The following is a 15,023-nucleotide window of genomic DNA, read 5'->3' as shown; positions in this document are numbered from 1 at the left end:
CTCTGGAGCTTTCAATACTAAGTTCTGCTTTTTATGCAAATGAAAATAACTTCTTGGCATCAGAGTTTCTTATATTTCTGGATTTCTTTAAACATGATAATGCAATTACATCTAAGAAGCATGCAAATTTTACTTCATATACCCCTAGGTTTTCATTTTAGAGTCAAATTTTTATCATTCAAGTAGTGATAGACTTTTTCAACAAGTATAGAAAACTGCTACTGAGCTCTTATTAAATTGTACTCTTTTGATTATTTTTAAGTGGATAAACAGCTTGTCACATAAGGAGAATCTCTGTGCCATATTTGTGTTACTCAATTTCACAAATATTTAAATGTTTTATTTTATTTTTTCAATGTTTTATTTATAGTTTATGTTATATGTAAAGCAGGAAACTTATCTTATTAAGATAAATACTTAAATTTGTGATCTCAAAACACCTGAGTCATAAATTGATATTATAGTTATTAGACATGTGGGATTCATTCCTTATGATACACCATGGAGTAGAAAAAGAACTCTGCCTGTTAAATTAATGTATTTCATGTGAAATTATTGAAGATATGTGACATCTGTCTGCATTTTATGACTTTATTATTCTTATTTTTTTCTGCTTTTTTGTTGCACTTTTCCCAATTTTCATGTTCATTGAGCAAGTACGTTTTACTCTAAATTAACATACAAGATATTTGTGTGAAATCTAGTTTTCATTCAGTCAAATGCCCAGAGTCATTTTATAGGGAAGATGGGCAACATAAAATTTTAATTTAATAAATAAATAAAATAGATTTAATACATTTATTAAAATGTAAATAAATGCACATAGTCTGATTTCAAGTCTGTCCATTACCAAAATAATAGATAGGTGGAAATTGTCCCTTCCACCCAAAAGGGAGTTACTTCAAGCCCTGTATATAGAACAGGGTGGCAAAAGAGGAGCACAAAATTGAACATTGCAGTATAAACAGAACTAGAAACAAAGCAGTCACTGAAATTATTTTGTAATGAGCTATTTAGCTTCTTCTTCTTAATCAGAAATCATTTTATCTTGTATCTTTGTATTCTTCTATCTGTTGAATCCAGCTTGCCCAGGAGAAGTCTGGCAGGTTATATACAAGTATTTCTTTGTTGTTCTGCCTTGACAGCAACGAATTAAATAAGTGAGAAAATATATGCATTATTAATAAATTTGGTAAAATGAGTACCCAGAAGATTATATCTCTCACAACTATGCTGGTGTAGCTAACATTGCAAAGGTCAGAAGTAAGTGAAGTCGAGCAGTGTGCAGAATAATAATGCTAAACATGGACACTTAGCTGACTCCTGTGCAGTTTCTAAGCTGGCTGATTCTAGAATAAGTAACCTTTGCTTAATAATGGCAACTCAGCAAAGAAATGCATGGATGGAAGTTTTTTTTACTATTTATATATCCTCTTCTCTATATTGAGACATAAGTGTCTAAGACATCTCTCCTGTCTGTAATTACTGTAGGGAAAAGAGGCTTCTGGTGCAAAGTCAGAGATGTAGAGAGCTCAGAATCTATTATGTGTTTGCTGACAGGCACCAAAACACAGAGGAACAAATTCTGGTCTATTTTGTTTATGTTCCTTTTATAATAAGAGTGGAATATTCTGAAAGTGTTATTTTTATGTACATATCAGCCTGCTAGATTTGTAAAAAAAAATGCTTGTACAAAAATATAAGAATTGTATGCTCGGTAATAACCTAACAATTGTAATATGTTCCCATATAATGAATAACAATTTAATTTTTTATTCCAGTGTGGCTAACATAAATACCTCATATTTAATTTCAGATGGGAGATGAAAGAGAAAGAAACTTTGAAAGAGGAAGAAAGAGCGATGCTAGAAGAAATTCTAAAAAATTATCTCACACCACCTTCTCTTACTTCAGAAGATGAGGAATAACAGAGAACTTGATAAGAATATCTTTTAGTTATGCATTCTTAATGTCAAAGAAATAGTTTTTTCTGAAAGCTGGCATTGCAAAAAAACAACAACAACCAAATCCCAACTATATAATTTGTACATTTTCTATTTTATTGGTACTTTCTAGGGAACGGATGTATCTTATATTTTATAAATGTGTTTTCTTGATTATTTTCTACTAATAGTTTGTCACATATAAGACAGTTTTAACAATTGTTAATATAAAAGTAAATTAAATATAGTGCACAGCATAATATACAAGAAACCTAAGGTAGCATCCATACATACTTTAAATCTGTTATATGTACTGTTTTTGGAACATTTAGAAAGCATATCTTAAACATGAAGCCTTTCCTTGTCTCTTCTATATTCTTAGTTAAATACCACTATTATATGTTCTTTTCTGGATATTTTCTAGATAGCTGCATATGTGTTAGAAGCAAAAGTAAGAATGACAGATAAATTGTTTTGCTTGATTTACTGGCATTACCATTACAGTAGTCCTTGTTTAGTGACCATTCAGTTATGAGTGATAAAAAGTAACTTTGTGATCAATCCTCATATTTACAACCTTCACAGATCTGTAAAGCAAAGGAAAGATGAAGTACAAACATAAACGCAGCCACAGTTTCACTTAGCAACTGCTTTATTTAGCAACAAAGTTGCTGGTCCCACTTGAGTTCCTAAACAAGGACTACTAACATAGTTACATTCACACATATAACTTCTTTCTTTTTACATAAAGTCCTCAATATACAACCATGTCGGTGGTGGATTAAGGCTCACTGGTGCCCTAAACACCGACAAATCTTGGTTTGGCCCCCCTCCTTTGTACATACTGTACAAATCTTCATTGGTTTTTTTTCTTTCTCAACTTTGTGGTGCACCCTTAGGCCTGATGCCCTAAGCAAGTGCTTAGTCTGCTTAATGGTTAATGCACCACTGGTCCATGTATCTATGTGTATTTTTTTCTGTATTATGAGAACACAACGGATAAAATTGAGAAGATAAAATATCACAAGCTACCTTTTCGTCATATTGAAGTAATATGCATTTCAGACACTACAAGGATGTACATTTCATAATTGGAGGAAATTCCTGTTTATGGACAATCTTTGTAGAAAGGTAGCGGCTAGACACACCTTGGCCTTATTGGGAAGATTTGAATTTGATTTTTCTTCTCACGAGAAATTGGAGTAATTCTTATTTGATAATGGCTGCTATTGGCATTTAAGAGAATCATCAAAATCAGCTACTAAATAACAATAATTTTAAAACTATCAGAACTCTACAAAATGAATATAATTTACATAGAAATGGCAGTTAAAACTCTAAACTGCTCAGCCTTGGTGTCCTTCTGACCTTAGAAACTGCAAAGTTATTGGAGATGGCCTTTATGGAACTCTAAACCAATAATTGATTATTAATATAAATTAAATATTTCAGATATACTGTATATTCGAATAATCTCCTGCAAATTTGGAATATCAAGTTGGAGTATCCTATACAACCAAATGAAAGGCTCCCAGTTTTAAAGAATACAGGTAATCTTTGGTAAAAAAATGGCAATTGTGACAGGGATTTCCATGACTAAGAAATACTGTCGTAATAAAAAGCAATGCCCCACGAGTGTGCCACTTAGTGATGGAAATTGCAGCACTTCTATATCGGAACTGTAGCAGTATTTTAGCTTCAAAAAGTTTCAAAGCAGTTGGTACATACTATGGGTTTCTGGATAAAAAGACCAAAATCCTCCTGAAGTCTTTTGAACATTGGGATAATATCAGATATAAAAGGATCAATTCTCTGAACCGGGAAGCACCAAAGCCAAGTATTTAAAACAAGATTGTTGTTCTATTTTGTGTTATTTGAGGGTTGAACAGGGATTGTTTTGAAATTGCACACATATCATTTTCTCAAGATTTATTTATAATGAATGTTCCCTACGGAAGTGAACCTGTGCTCCCATAGCTCTCTGAAAACTTTCCAGACTGAGATAGTAGGAAACAGGATGTGCACAAAGCAATATATCCATTAGCCAGTTTGGGGGAATGAAACTTCCCAAATAAAAATCAGTTAAAGCCATTAAAAAACATGATCTGTAGAAGATCACTTCTACAATTTTATGGGAGCAGGAAAAGGGCCCTCTTTGAGTAACTGTTTTTAGTAACAAGGAGTGCCTTTGATTAATGTTTCTAACTTTTTAAAGTAACACGCAAGAATATTAAATTCTGATAAAGACTGGTCCAAACTGGCCAAAGACAAGAATTACCCAAAGAGTTGATCTTTAATCAAGATCATGCTAAGAATATTATAGAATATGAACTACATATAGTTGCTGAACAAGCACATTATATCACAGATGTATCAAATTATGCTGACCAATGGATGAACACATTCCAAACCCAATATATATGAGCAGTATATAAAGTGATTTTTCCTTTTGAAGAGGCCTCTCATCTTGTATCCAGGGGGGATTTCTTTTACTTATGCAGAAATAAATATTAATATACCTTTCCAGCTCAAATCCTATGTTTGCAAAGCCACACCAGGCTAAGGACCTTTAACAAATTTTCCTAGAAATATAGCCTCTGCAGCCTCCATACTTAGATTACTAGATCAGATGGCAAAGTCATGTCTTCAGAATCTTGGGAAGGCTAGCATTATTTGGGACCAATCTGATCTCAGGATGAATGATATTCCAAAGAGCAGGTGCAATGGCTGAAAAGACTTTTCTCCTAGGTCCTGTCACATGATATGCCTTTGTGGATATGACCCACATGTCCATCCAGAAGGGACGTGATTGGAGAGGGCCGGTTCCTCACATAACCCAGCTCATGACATGTAGGGCTTAACAGATCATTACCAGTATTTTGAATTGAACTTGGAAGCAAACTTACAACCAAAGTAGCTTGCAGAAAAGAGGTGTAACGTGTGCTGATATAGGTAAAGGTTCCTCTCACACGTGTTAGTCATTCCTGACTCTAGGGGACGGTGCTCACTTCTGTTTCAAAGCCGAAGAGCCAGTGCTGTCCGAAGACATCTCTGTGGTCATGTGGCCGACATTACTAAACACTGAAGGCACATGGAATACTGTTACCTTCCCACCAAAGGTGGTTCCTATTTTTCTACTTGCATTTTTTAAATGCTTTAGAACTGCTAGGTTGGCAGAAGCTGGGACAAGTAACAGCTCACTTTGTTATATGGTGCTAGGGACTATACAGGGAAATATAACCGCCCATGCCACTATATTTTGCACCAGCTGAAATTTCTAGATGTTCATCAAGGCAGAAATGTAGTATTTGCTACAGTAATCCATGTGAGAAGTGATCAGGGCATGAGTTACTGAGTGTAGGGCTTCCTGGTGTAGGAATGGATGCAACTGGTGCACAATCTGAAGTCAGGCAAAGGAGGAAGACTATCTAGCCACAACTGCCATCTGCTCATTTAGTAAGAATCATGAGTTCAGAAGACTCTGGATTGTGCATCTCACACCATGTCTACAAAGAACCTCACCCAGCAGTCAAGTAGATGTTAAACATGAGTGGAGAAAGAACTTGTGGCACCACACAACATGAAGTAATACTTCCGAACTCAGCGTTTTTTATTCCTAGTTCTTTCTGGCAATCCCTGGATCCGCTTGTCAGCTTCACTTTATATTGTATTCTGATTTGCAAATGTTGACTAATCAATAAGCCACAGCTATGGAAACTATGGTTTGGTTTGGTTTAGCTAAGTCTTATCGGATTTGGGCTGCATAAATGCGGCTGACCGCCAGACGGCAGTAAAAAAAACAACAACCCAGGGCTTTCGTTGCCATTTCGCTGCCGCCTAGCACCAGACCGTGTTTCTGCAGTCCAGATTCCGCAGACCAAGATTTCGGACGCCGCTTGAACTCAGCCAAGAGGAAAGTACTTCCGATCCCCGATCGAACATCAGTTCTAGCTGCCAGTTACTTTTTTCTGGGATAACGAATGTAAAGATGGGGGTCTCATTCCGCACCTACAGAAAACACGCATAACCTTCAAGGCACCACTCAGCCACAGTTCCTCCAAAGCAGCAGGCTCCACGGGAGGATCCGCGGAAGGGAGGGGGAGAAGAGAGGAAAGCGCGACCAAGAGCGCGGAAAGCGCAAACTTCCCGATGCCCCGGCTTGACTCCGTTCGCGTCACCGGAACCGGAACTGGGGTTCGACATTTTTTGGAGGGGGGGAGGAGCGGAAGGGGCGGGATAAGCCAAAGCCAAACAGTAAAGAAGGAGAAGCGGTGGTGCGTCTCTCGGTAACAGTGTTTGCCCCGCCCCCTTTCCCCGAACTGCAGGTACGTGTAGCCGCTGCGCTTTGCTTTTTGCGTGAGCCGACGGCAGGCATGGCCCCTTTCCCCTCCGATCGGGCGACGACAAGCCCTCCCGACCCCCCCTTCCCCTCAGGTGTGCGCGTTGAGAATGAGAAGGGACGGGCGGTGCAGGAGAAGGGAAGCTTCTCTCCACTTCTGGTCTGCGCCCTTGGCCTTAAATGTGATGGGAAGCGGAGAGCTCCCCTGCCGGCGCTATCGACGGGCACAGCTATGGTTACCTGCCCAGGAGAGGGGAAGAAAGCCCCGGGACGGCCCCGTGTCCCTTTTTGAGGGTGGGTGTGGGTCGTCTGTCACGAACGGGAAGCACAAGCGGGCGTATCCTGGAGAACCGCAGGAATCCTCCCCACTTTGCGCGTTTTCGAGAGATGCTTTTTCTGGGTCTCTTGAGAGATCGAGCCTGACTGACCTCTCAGGGACGTCCGAGGAGCATCCCAAAACAAGGCGCTTAAGAGACGACTCTGCTTAGAAAAGGAAAAACGGGGGGGGGGGGAAGCTGCGTATCTGGATTGGGGGTGTCTGATCAATTTTGCTGTACTCAGTACGGGCCTGCGTTGTGTTTGAAGCCGAATTGGAGATTTTAAAAGTGCCAGAAAGACAAGGATCCGGATTTCCTGCAGAATAATAAATAACACCTTGAGATCAGTCACTAACAAGGTTCACCCACGTGGGGGCTTTTTAGTACTAGAGCTCCCAAAGTTCCTCACTGAGAGGTCATATTCGCCAGTGTAAATTAATGGTGGTGTAATAAAGTATTCTGTTCCTAATTCAACTTGCAAAATAGTAATAAAAAGAAGGGTAATTATCTTCTGCATGAATATCAGTGCAGTTGCTATGGAAACCAGTTGTAATTCTGAAGGATTTTAACATCTGTTTACCATTGTTTACTTAATCTAATTGTTGGGATTCATTAAAAAATGCAGTCTGATTGACTCACCCTATTCTAAAAGTAGGTTGTGCAAACTGAACTGTCCATGTTGCAAAAAAACAAAAAAAACACCTATAGGTCTAAGTGGAATCCATCGATAACTACTGAATTATGCTTTTTTCTCAACATCCCAGTAGAGAACATTCCATTCTATCATGTCACATAATCATTTTATCTAGTACATTTTTCTCCAGACTGGCACCCTTCAAAGTTATTGGACTGTATTCTTGTGAACCCAGATATTACTGGTGGCGATAACAGATCATAGATGCACATGTTATGAACCTAACCGTGACCCGTCAAAACCGCGCTCGACTAAGCCGCGCCCGATTAAACCGCGTCGCTGACAGGTGCAACAGGGCGACAACAGCCAGAGCGGAGAAAGAAGGGCGCTTTAAATAGCGCTTTGAAAGCAAGCCGATTCAACTTAAGGTAAGGGTTAGGTTTAGGGTTAGCTTTAGGCTAAGGTTAAGGGTTAGGGTTAGGGTTAGGTTAAGGGTTAGGGTTAGGTTAAGGGTTAGGATTAGGTTTAGGGTTAGGTTAAGGGTTAGAGGTGGCGCGGTGGTTAAATGCAGCACTGCAGGCTACTTCAGCTGACTGCTAGATCAGCAGTTCAGCGGTTCAAATCTCACCGGCTCAGGGTTGACTCAGCCTTCCATCCTTCCGAGGTGGGTAAAATGAGGACCCGGATTGTTGTTGGGGGCAATATGCTGACTCTGTAAACCGCTTAGAGAGGGCTGAAAGCCCTATGAAGCGGTATATAAGTCTACTGCTATTGCTATAGGTTTAGGGTTAGGTTAAGGGTTAGGTTTAGGGTTAGGTTTAGGATTAGGTTTAGGGGGGTTAGGTTTAGGTTTAGGGGTTAATTTTAGGTTTAGCGTTTACAGCGTGCTTCTGTCTCCGTGCTGTTGTCGCCCTGTTGATGACGTCAGCTACGTGGTTTCGTTGAGCGCGGTTTAGTCGAACGCGGTTTTGTGGTGGAACCGAACCTAACAACTGCAGTGATTCATTTAACAGCTTTGTCAAGAAATGTTGTAAAATGGGGCAAAATTCACTTAACTGTCTCGCTCAGTAACAAAAAAAATGGGTTCATTTGGGGTTGTAAGTCGAGGACTACTCGTATATGTGTTGTAACAAGAGGACACAGCAATGTAACAGCATAAAAAACAACAAAGCAAAATAAGGAAACAATGTTGGTGTATAAATGTTAATGCCTTTTCCATGTGGCACTAGTAATATTAATCAGATATTGGGAAGAGGCTTTTATGGAGGTTTTTTAATAGTATGGTAGTAGTGTCAGGATGAATGTTTACGTAACTATTCTGCAGTTTCATCTTTAGTACCATCTCTTTCAAGAAGCACATCTGATGTTCTAAATGTTTCACAATCCCCAGAGAAAATAGGGAAAAATCTGGTACACTGGTTCCCAGTGGTATAATGGAAAAGAAAATTTTTGCAAGGTGGAGTTCTTGGAGTCTTTTTATTTTCTTATAATGCACCAAAGTACAAGGTGTAATGGAAAGTAACCCTACATAGATCCTCATATAAGGAGAGGGGTGCATCTTTATTGATGTTTCAATTCCTTTGGAATTGAAAAACTTAAGGATAACACTCACTATGCATTAGGCAGTTGTTAAAATGGTGGATCAGTGTATGTTTCTGTAAGGCAGTGTGTCACTTGCATGTTTCTATATTTTAATTTCCAAAAGTAACACACTTCACTATCTTATTCTTTGGTTATTGTCATGTTTATTACACTATAAAATAATTTCTGTAAAATTAAATTCTGTAAAATTTCCAGAATTAGTACTTTTTTGGTTTTCTTTTTTTATTATAACATTTTTAATAGGATTAATGTATCTGAAATGATATACATTAATACAGTGTTATGTGAAATTTGCTTATTCACACATACCTTTCGCTTGTACAACTTCATTAAAATTGGTCTGAATAGTCAATTAGAAGTTACCACATTAACATTCTCTAATATACTTTTTCATCTTTAATACATTGTGAAATGCACAAACACTTCCCTAGTATCTATTTATCACTTGGTATTGATGTTTAAATGGTGTATCAAAGTGTAAGCAATTGTCAGCTTCCTTTTTTTAGAATACATTCATTTTAAAAGCAATTCATTTTTTATCTGTCTCAAGTCAAAATATATTATTGTTTTATAAAGAGCTTTTGGAAACCTGTGACTATAGATACAGTCATTGTTGGCTGTGATCTGACATATTATTTATATTGTTTAAATCTTGAAACCCTTAAACAGCTTCAAGACATTTTAATTCAAAATCTTAAAACAACACTAATAAAATGAGAAAATAAGATCAATGTATCTTATAATTTCATAAAAAAACCAAGCTATAAGCATACATAGCTACTGTTAAAAGTATCATAAGTACAAATAACAGTCTATGCATTTATAATTCAGATGAAACTTGTTGAAATTCAGTGTAACAGCTAAAAGAAAAGTACTATATAATGAAGTTAGTGTTCCAGATTTTTATTCTTATTACAATTGTTGAACTGCATATGTTTGCTTCAAGAATCTTAATGTTTAGTAAGTACATAATAATGTGAACATTTATTTTCACTTCTGAACATAATTAAAACTTCACACAGGGCAAGATTAAAAATGAACATTTATTATCCCTACTGAAAATGTGTTATCATAAAAGCTTGAACCCAGTGGCCAAAAATGTTTCTAGCAAAGATTTTTTTTAAAAATAATATTTTATTTCCATTTTCCTTTTCATAACGCACACTCACATATATACTATACATAGCCAATATCATATAGTATTAAATAATAATTATATCAGTTCCTCTTGTCAACAATGCCCCCCAAAAATAGGAATCCATTATAGCTCTTCTGCTCTCCATACACCTCTTTCTTCTACTACCCTCCAACTTTCTATCTTCCCTCCATCATCCTTTTGTACTCTTCTTCCCCTCCCTTTCTACTACTCCTCTCTCTACAATCCACTCATCCTTCTCATCTTCCCCCCTTACCCTCTTTCCTATCCTTCTCTGCCCATCTTTCTTCTTTCCCACTCCTCCTCTCTTTGGTGTATTTCCGCTACATGTCAATATGCTTAGCCTATCCTATTTTTAAAGAAAAAGTAATAATAATAGTAATGAGAATATAAAATAAAGAAAAAAAAAAAGAAACAGTATACATGTGGAGTCTAATTACATTGAAATCTAACACATCTCATCTAACCTGATATATATCCCACCGTCCCCCCCCCGACCCCCCACAACCTACCCTCCCCCGACTTCCCAGAACCCGTACACAGTATAGATTTTTAACAAACACAGTCTAAGATATATTGAGGAAAAAAAAGAATAAGAAATTAATAACATCTTTACATTGAACTTAGCTCCTCCTTGCTAAACTAACTTTAAACAATTTAAATCATTCCTGATCTTAAGCATAGGCTATCTTGAATTTCTTAGTCCCGTATTTATTTTGTATATAATCAATCCATTTTTTCCAGTCTCGTTTATACCTCTCATTTGAGTGGTCTTTAAGATATGCAGATATTTTAGCCATCTCGGCTAAATTTGTGACTTTCAATGTCCATTCTTGAATTGTAGGCAAGTCTTCCTTCTTCCAGTATTGCGCCACCAACAGTCTTGCTGCCGTTATTAAATGCAAAATCAAGTTAATCTCTACCGCTGTACAATCAGTAATTATACCTAGCAAAAATAACTGAGGAGTAAACTTTATCCTTTTTTAAAGAATATTTTGCATAATCCACCATATTTTTATCCAAAATGCCTTAACCTTTTGGCAAGTCCACCATATATGGAAATATGTAGCATGGAGAGAACCACATCTCCAACATTTGGGTTGTAAATTCGAATACATAGAAGCCAACTTTTTAGGATCTAAATGCCATCTATAGAACATCTTGTAAAAATTTTCTCTCAGGTTTTGGACTTGTGTAAATTTCACATTTCTTACCCAAATTCTTTCCCACGTATCCAACATTATTGGTTCTTCAATATTTTGAGCCCACTTTATCATACAATCTTTAACTAATTCTGTTTCGGAATCCATCTGTACTAATACATTGTATATCCTCTTTATATGCATTAAACTTTGATCTCTTATTTGTTTAAATAGATTATCCTCAACTTGCATGAAACCAATTTTTTGATCTGTTTTCCACCTGTCCTGTAACTGCCCATACTGGAACCATGTTTGAATTACCTTTTCCTCTTTTAATACATCTAAGGGTTTTAGTTGTAATACACCCCTTTCTAGGGTAAGAAGCTGTCTGTAGGTAATTCTATCCTGTTTTTGTGCTATGTTCATATTTTCTATTGCGTGTCTAGGAATTGCCCAGATTTTGACTTATCTGAGGCTGACATGTTTGGAAATGCTTTTGAATTTATTCAGTATTAAACCATGAAATTTTATACACCTTTCCAGCCCTTCAGTTACAACAATTGGGACCTAGATTGCTGTTACTAAAAAATGTGGTTGTGAAGTACAATGTCACTTGACCACATTACTGAGTGATAGCAATCCTACCAGTTACAGGTACCATCATAAGGTCAGGGCCATGGGGTTGTTAAGAGCGAAGAGCCACGTATAATGGTCTTTGGGAATGTCCTTGGGAGATGGAGCAAAGAATGCTCAGATAAGAGGCAGCATAGTCCGCAACTTCATAATGGGCAGAGCAAGAGGCTTCCCTAATTTCTCATGCTGTAAAAGTGATGGTGGGCAGATTGTACTTTCAGACTTGCAAGATTCTATTAATGTAGCTTTAGAATAAAGTAGAATTAGATTATCTGTTTGTGTTTCCTGCCTGGTTTACCTTGTGAGGTTGCTAGTAGGAGTCCTAGGCTAGGAATGCAGGGTGGGGGCACCTACAGGGATGCTAAGTGCAGGTGGGCTAGTGAGGACTGTAGATGGGTGCTACAGAGAGAAAGTGGTCCAGCAAGGATTGTAGCTGGGTACTGAGGAGCTGGCAGGTTCTGTGGGTGGGGGCTGGATCTCAAGGAGTATTGTAATCTAATTTGTTCTTTTTAAAAAACCTTCTTTATCCTTCCTGTTGATAGTTTTCTATTACTATGAATGCATATTGAATTTGGAGAGGAAGATGTACTAATCTAGATGTACCAGAAAATGATAGCTAGTGTTTGAGAATAAGCACTGCAGATCTGTGGATTTGAAAGTGATTGAGAATCAAGCCGATTTAGTCTGATATATCAGGAAAAGCGGCTACAGAGACAGGCAAATTACAATGATGAGTAATTTTTTTTGAAGTAGTAGGTTGTAGACTGTAAAAATAATAAATTATATTGAAGTGAGAAATGTGGAGAGGTTGCAAAACTTGAAGCTGTTGTCATCCCAATCATAGCAGACCCTTAATCTCTAGATACTAGATTACAGATTAACAATTATTTCTGTGTTACTTTAGTATATTATTATAGTTGATTAAGAGGTTCTTTAAAAATGAATTATTTTTGAATTATGAATTAAGAGTCGTGGTGGCGCAGTAGTTAGAATGCAGTACTGCAGGCCACTTCTACTGATTGCTGACTGCCAGAAGTTTGGCAGTTCGAATCTCACCGGCTCAAGGGTGACTCAGCCTTCCATCCTTCCGAGGTGGGTAAAATGAGGACCCAGATTGCTGGGGGCAATATGCTGACTGTAAACCGCTTAGAGAGGGTAAAGCACTGTGAAGCAGTATATAAGTCTAAGTGCTATTGCTATTATATGATTAAGAAATGAAGACAGATGACCAAGGACAGAGAATTTTGGGAAATGGGATAAAAAATTCATGCTGACTGTTATTGATTTTATTGAAAAATAACTGCCAACAGCTTTGGTAAAGATGGAGAGCAAAGGCAACTGAGTATATTTGCAAAGCAAATTGGGAATGGAAAAGGAAGTACAAAAACAATCCCTTAAATTAAGAATTATTCTTAGAGAGGATATCTAGAATTGTATGCCCATGAGATATGTTTTATGACAAATATTTTTTCTTGAGTTATTTATTTGTTTATTTAGCAACACTTCTAGCCCATTCCATTCTAGCCATTTCCATTTTGTCAGATACTATTGATTTAAAAAGACCTGTTCGATTTCTGTAATGATTTATTCTAGTCACGATATTTCAGAAAATAAATTTAGCATTCTAATTTATAATTTTTTTTCAGCTTATCACCTCAAGATTGATGCATGTTTTCATCATTGCCTTAAGCTTGCTGAGAGTTTGGATAAACATGGCGCAACTCCAACAAGGAGGTCCTGATGAAAAAGAGAAGACTACAGCATTAAAGGGTACAAATTAATTTGGAACTTCTCCTCCATAGGCACTCCGTAGACTGTGTTCTGATGAACTATAATTTTGTGGTTAGTAAAACAGGTGAGCAAGTGCAAATGATACAACCCACATTTCTTGGCTGCAATAAATCTCTTACATATATCCGTAATCCAGAATTTTTTGTTCTTTGCTTTCAAAAAAGAGATATCAGCATGCAACAGGATTGCTGTTAGCTGTGATAGAAATGCCAGTTGGATCCCCTTGATGGCAAAAATCCTATTATGGAAAGAAAAATGCTACAACTTATGCATATTAGTCAACACACAGAAGGAACAAAGTAGTGGGAACAGCTTTAAAGAGTAAACAAACATACCATAATTGTTTGCAAAAGTTGATACTGAATTAATATTTACAATAATTTCAAAATTATTTCAGTGGAAGGACATACAAAATTTCACCATGGCAGCCTGGTTGAATTAGATTTATCTTTCTTTCTCTTTGGGAGGAATTGTTGCTTACTTGGTTCACTTTTAGATTTCTATAATTTTTAATCTGATACAGTTTGGGATTTTGAATCCTAATCCCTGCTGAACTCTCTTCAACATGCCTGTTTTTCTTCCTCTAAACATGAAATGGGATACTATACTATATCCCATTTTATATGCTGTTTTCAGTCTTCAGAATAGAGTGCCATATATACTGTCAATCAATGTATGATAGCCTGATTTATGTAGAAAACTGACAAAACACACATGTAATCAATATGCTCCTTGGAGGCAGTATTCACATGATAGCTTCAGACATTTTCACTCTGTAGGAGGCAGGAAGTTGAATCTCCTCACTCTTATAATGCTGTCTTCTTCTGCACTTTCCCTCAATCAATTTAGGTGCAAGTTCTGCTTCATGTATTATTGTTATTATTGCAATGGATTTGCATGGTTACTGCTTATCTTTGTTTGGAGAGAGAGAGGGAGAGAGAGAGAGAGAAAGAGAGAGAGAGAGAGAATTAATTAATTAATTAATGTAGGTATGTATAAAATTGAAGTTAGGTGGTAAGTGTTAGTGTTGTCACCTCATGGCTGCTTCGCTCCTGAGGCTGTGCCCAGCTCTTCGGGAGCCAGTTCGCAAGGGAGCTGCTGTCCTCCAGCCAGGCAGAACGCCAGTCCCCAACCTAGCGTTATCCCGAAGGCACCAAGCAACATGAGCAGCTTCCCCCCCCCATTGGCTCCCACAGCTTGATAACTTCAGGATACCGCTATGTCTGTGAGCGGTGTTCTGCCTGGCCGGGGGGGGGGGGGTTCTCCAGGGGGCTTATTTTCAGAGGTGGGCTTTTATTTATTTGCCCAAGTGAAAAATGTGGCAAAGCATTAGTTTCAGGACAGGTCGTATTTTCGGGGAAACATGGTAGTCTGGCCTTCTGCCAAAATAGGACTCCTCAAACATCATAGTCAAATCATTGTTCAACCTTTGTTTGAAAATCTCCAGTAATGCGCACCAACAGCTT

General features: G+C 37.6%; 2 protein-coding genes across 4 annotated transcripts in view; both read left to right on the top strand.

Moving 5' to 3' along the window:
- KIAA0825 (KIAA0825 ortholog) overlaps positions 1–3,478 on the top strand; it is a 187,947-nt gene extending 184,469 nt beyond the window's left edge. Inside the window, exon 20 of the mRNA XM_087715720.1 lies at positions 1,817–3,478. Coding sequence (XP_087571846.1) covers positions 1,817–1,928 — 112 coding nt within the window. The 3' untranslated portion in view covers positions 1,929–3,478. The remainder of the gene's footprint in view (positions 1–1,816) is intronic.
- Positions 3,479–6,178: 2,700 nt separating this feature from the next.
- ARB2A (ARB2 cotranscriptional regulator A) overlaps positions 6,179–15,023 on the top strand; it is a 218,394-nt gene continuing 209,549 nt past the window's right edge. The window contains exons 1-2 of one of the 3 annotated variants that reach the window (XM_014057469.2): positions 6,179–6,268; positions 13,413–13,536. In XM_014057469.2, the coding sequence (XP_013912944.1) occupies positions 13,431–13,536 (106 nt within the window). In that variant the 5' untranslated portion in view covers positions 6,179–6,268; positions 13,413–13,430. Of the gene's footprint in view, positions 6,269–7,506; positions 7,662–13,412; positions 13,622–15,023 lie in introns of those variants that run through there. The other 2 variants (XM_014057470.2, XM_087715719.1) reach the window with 2 other exon arrangements.

This window comes from Thamnophis sirtalis, unplaced genomic scaffold, assembly GCF_051295495.1.
Source record: "Thamnophis sirtalis isolate CommonGarterSnake01/CBP01778 unplaced genomic scaffold, rThaSir2_p1.2 scaffold_5, whole genome shotgun sequence".
Taxonomy (NCBI): domain Eukaryota; kingdom Metazoa; phylum Chordata; class Lepidosauria; order Squamata; family Natricidae; genus Thamnophis; species Thamnophis sirtalis.
The sequence above is the reverse complement of the archived record's forward strand: the minus strand, read 5'-3'. Positions and strand labels throughout refer to the sequence as shown.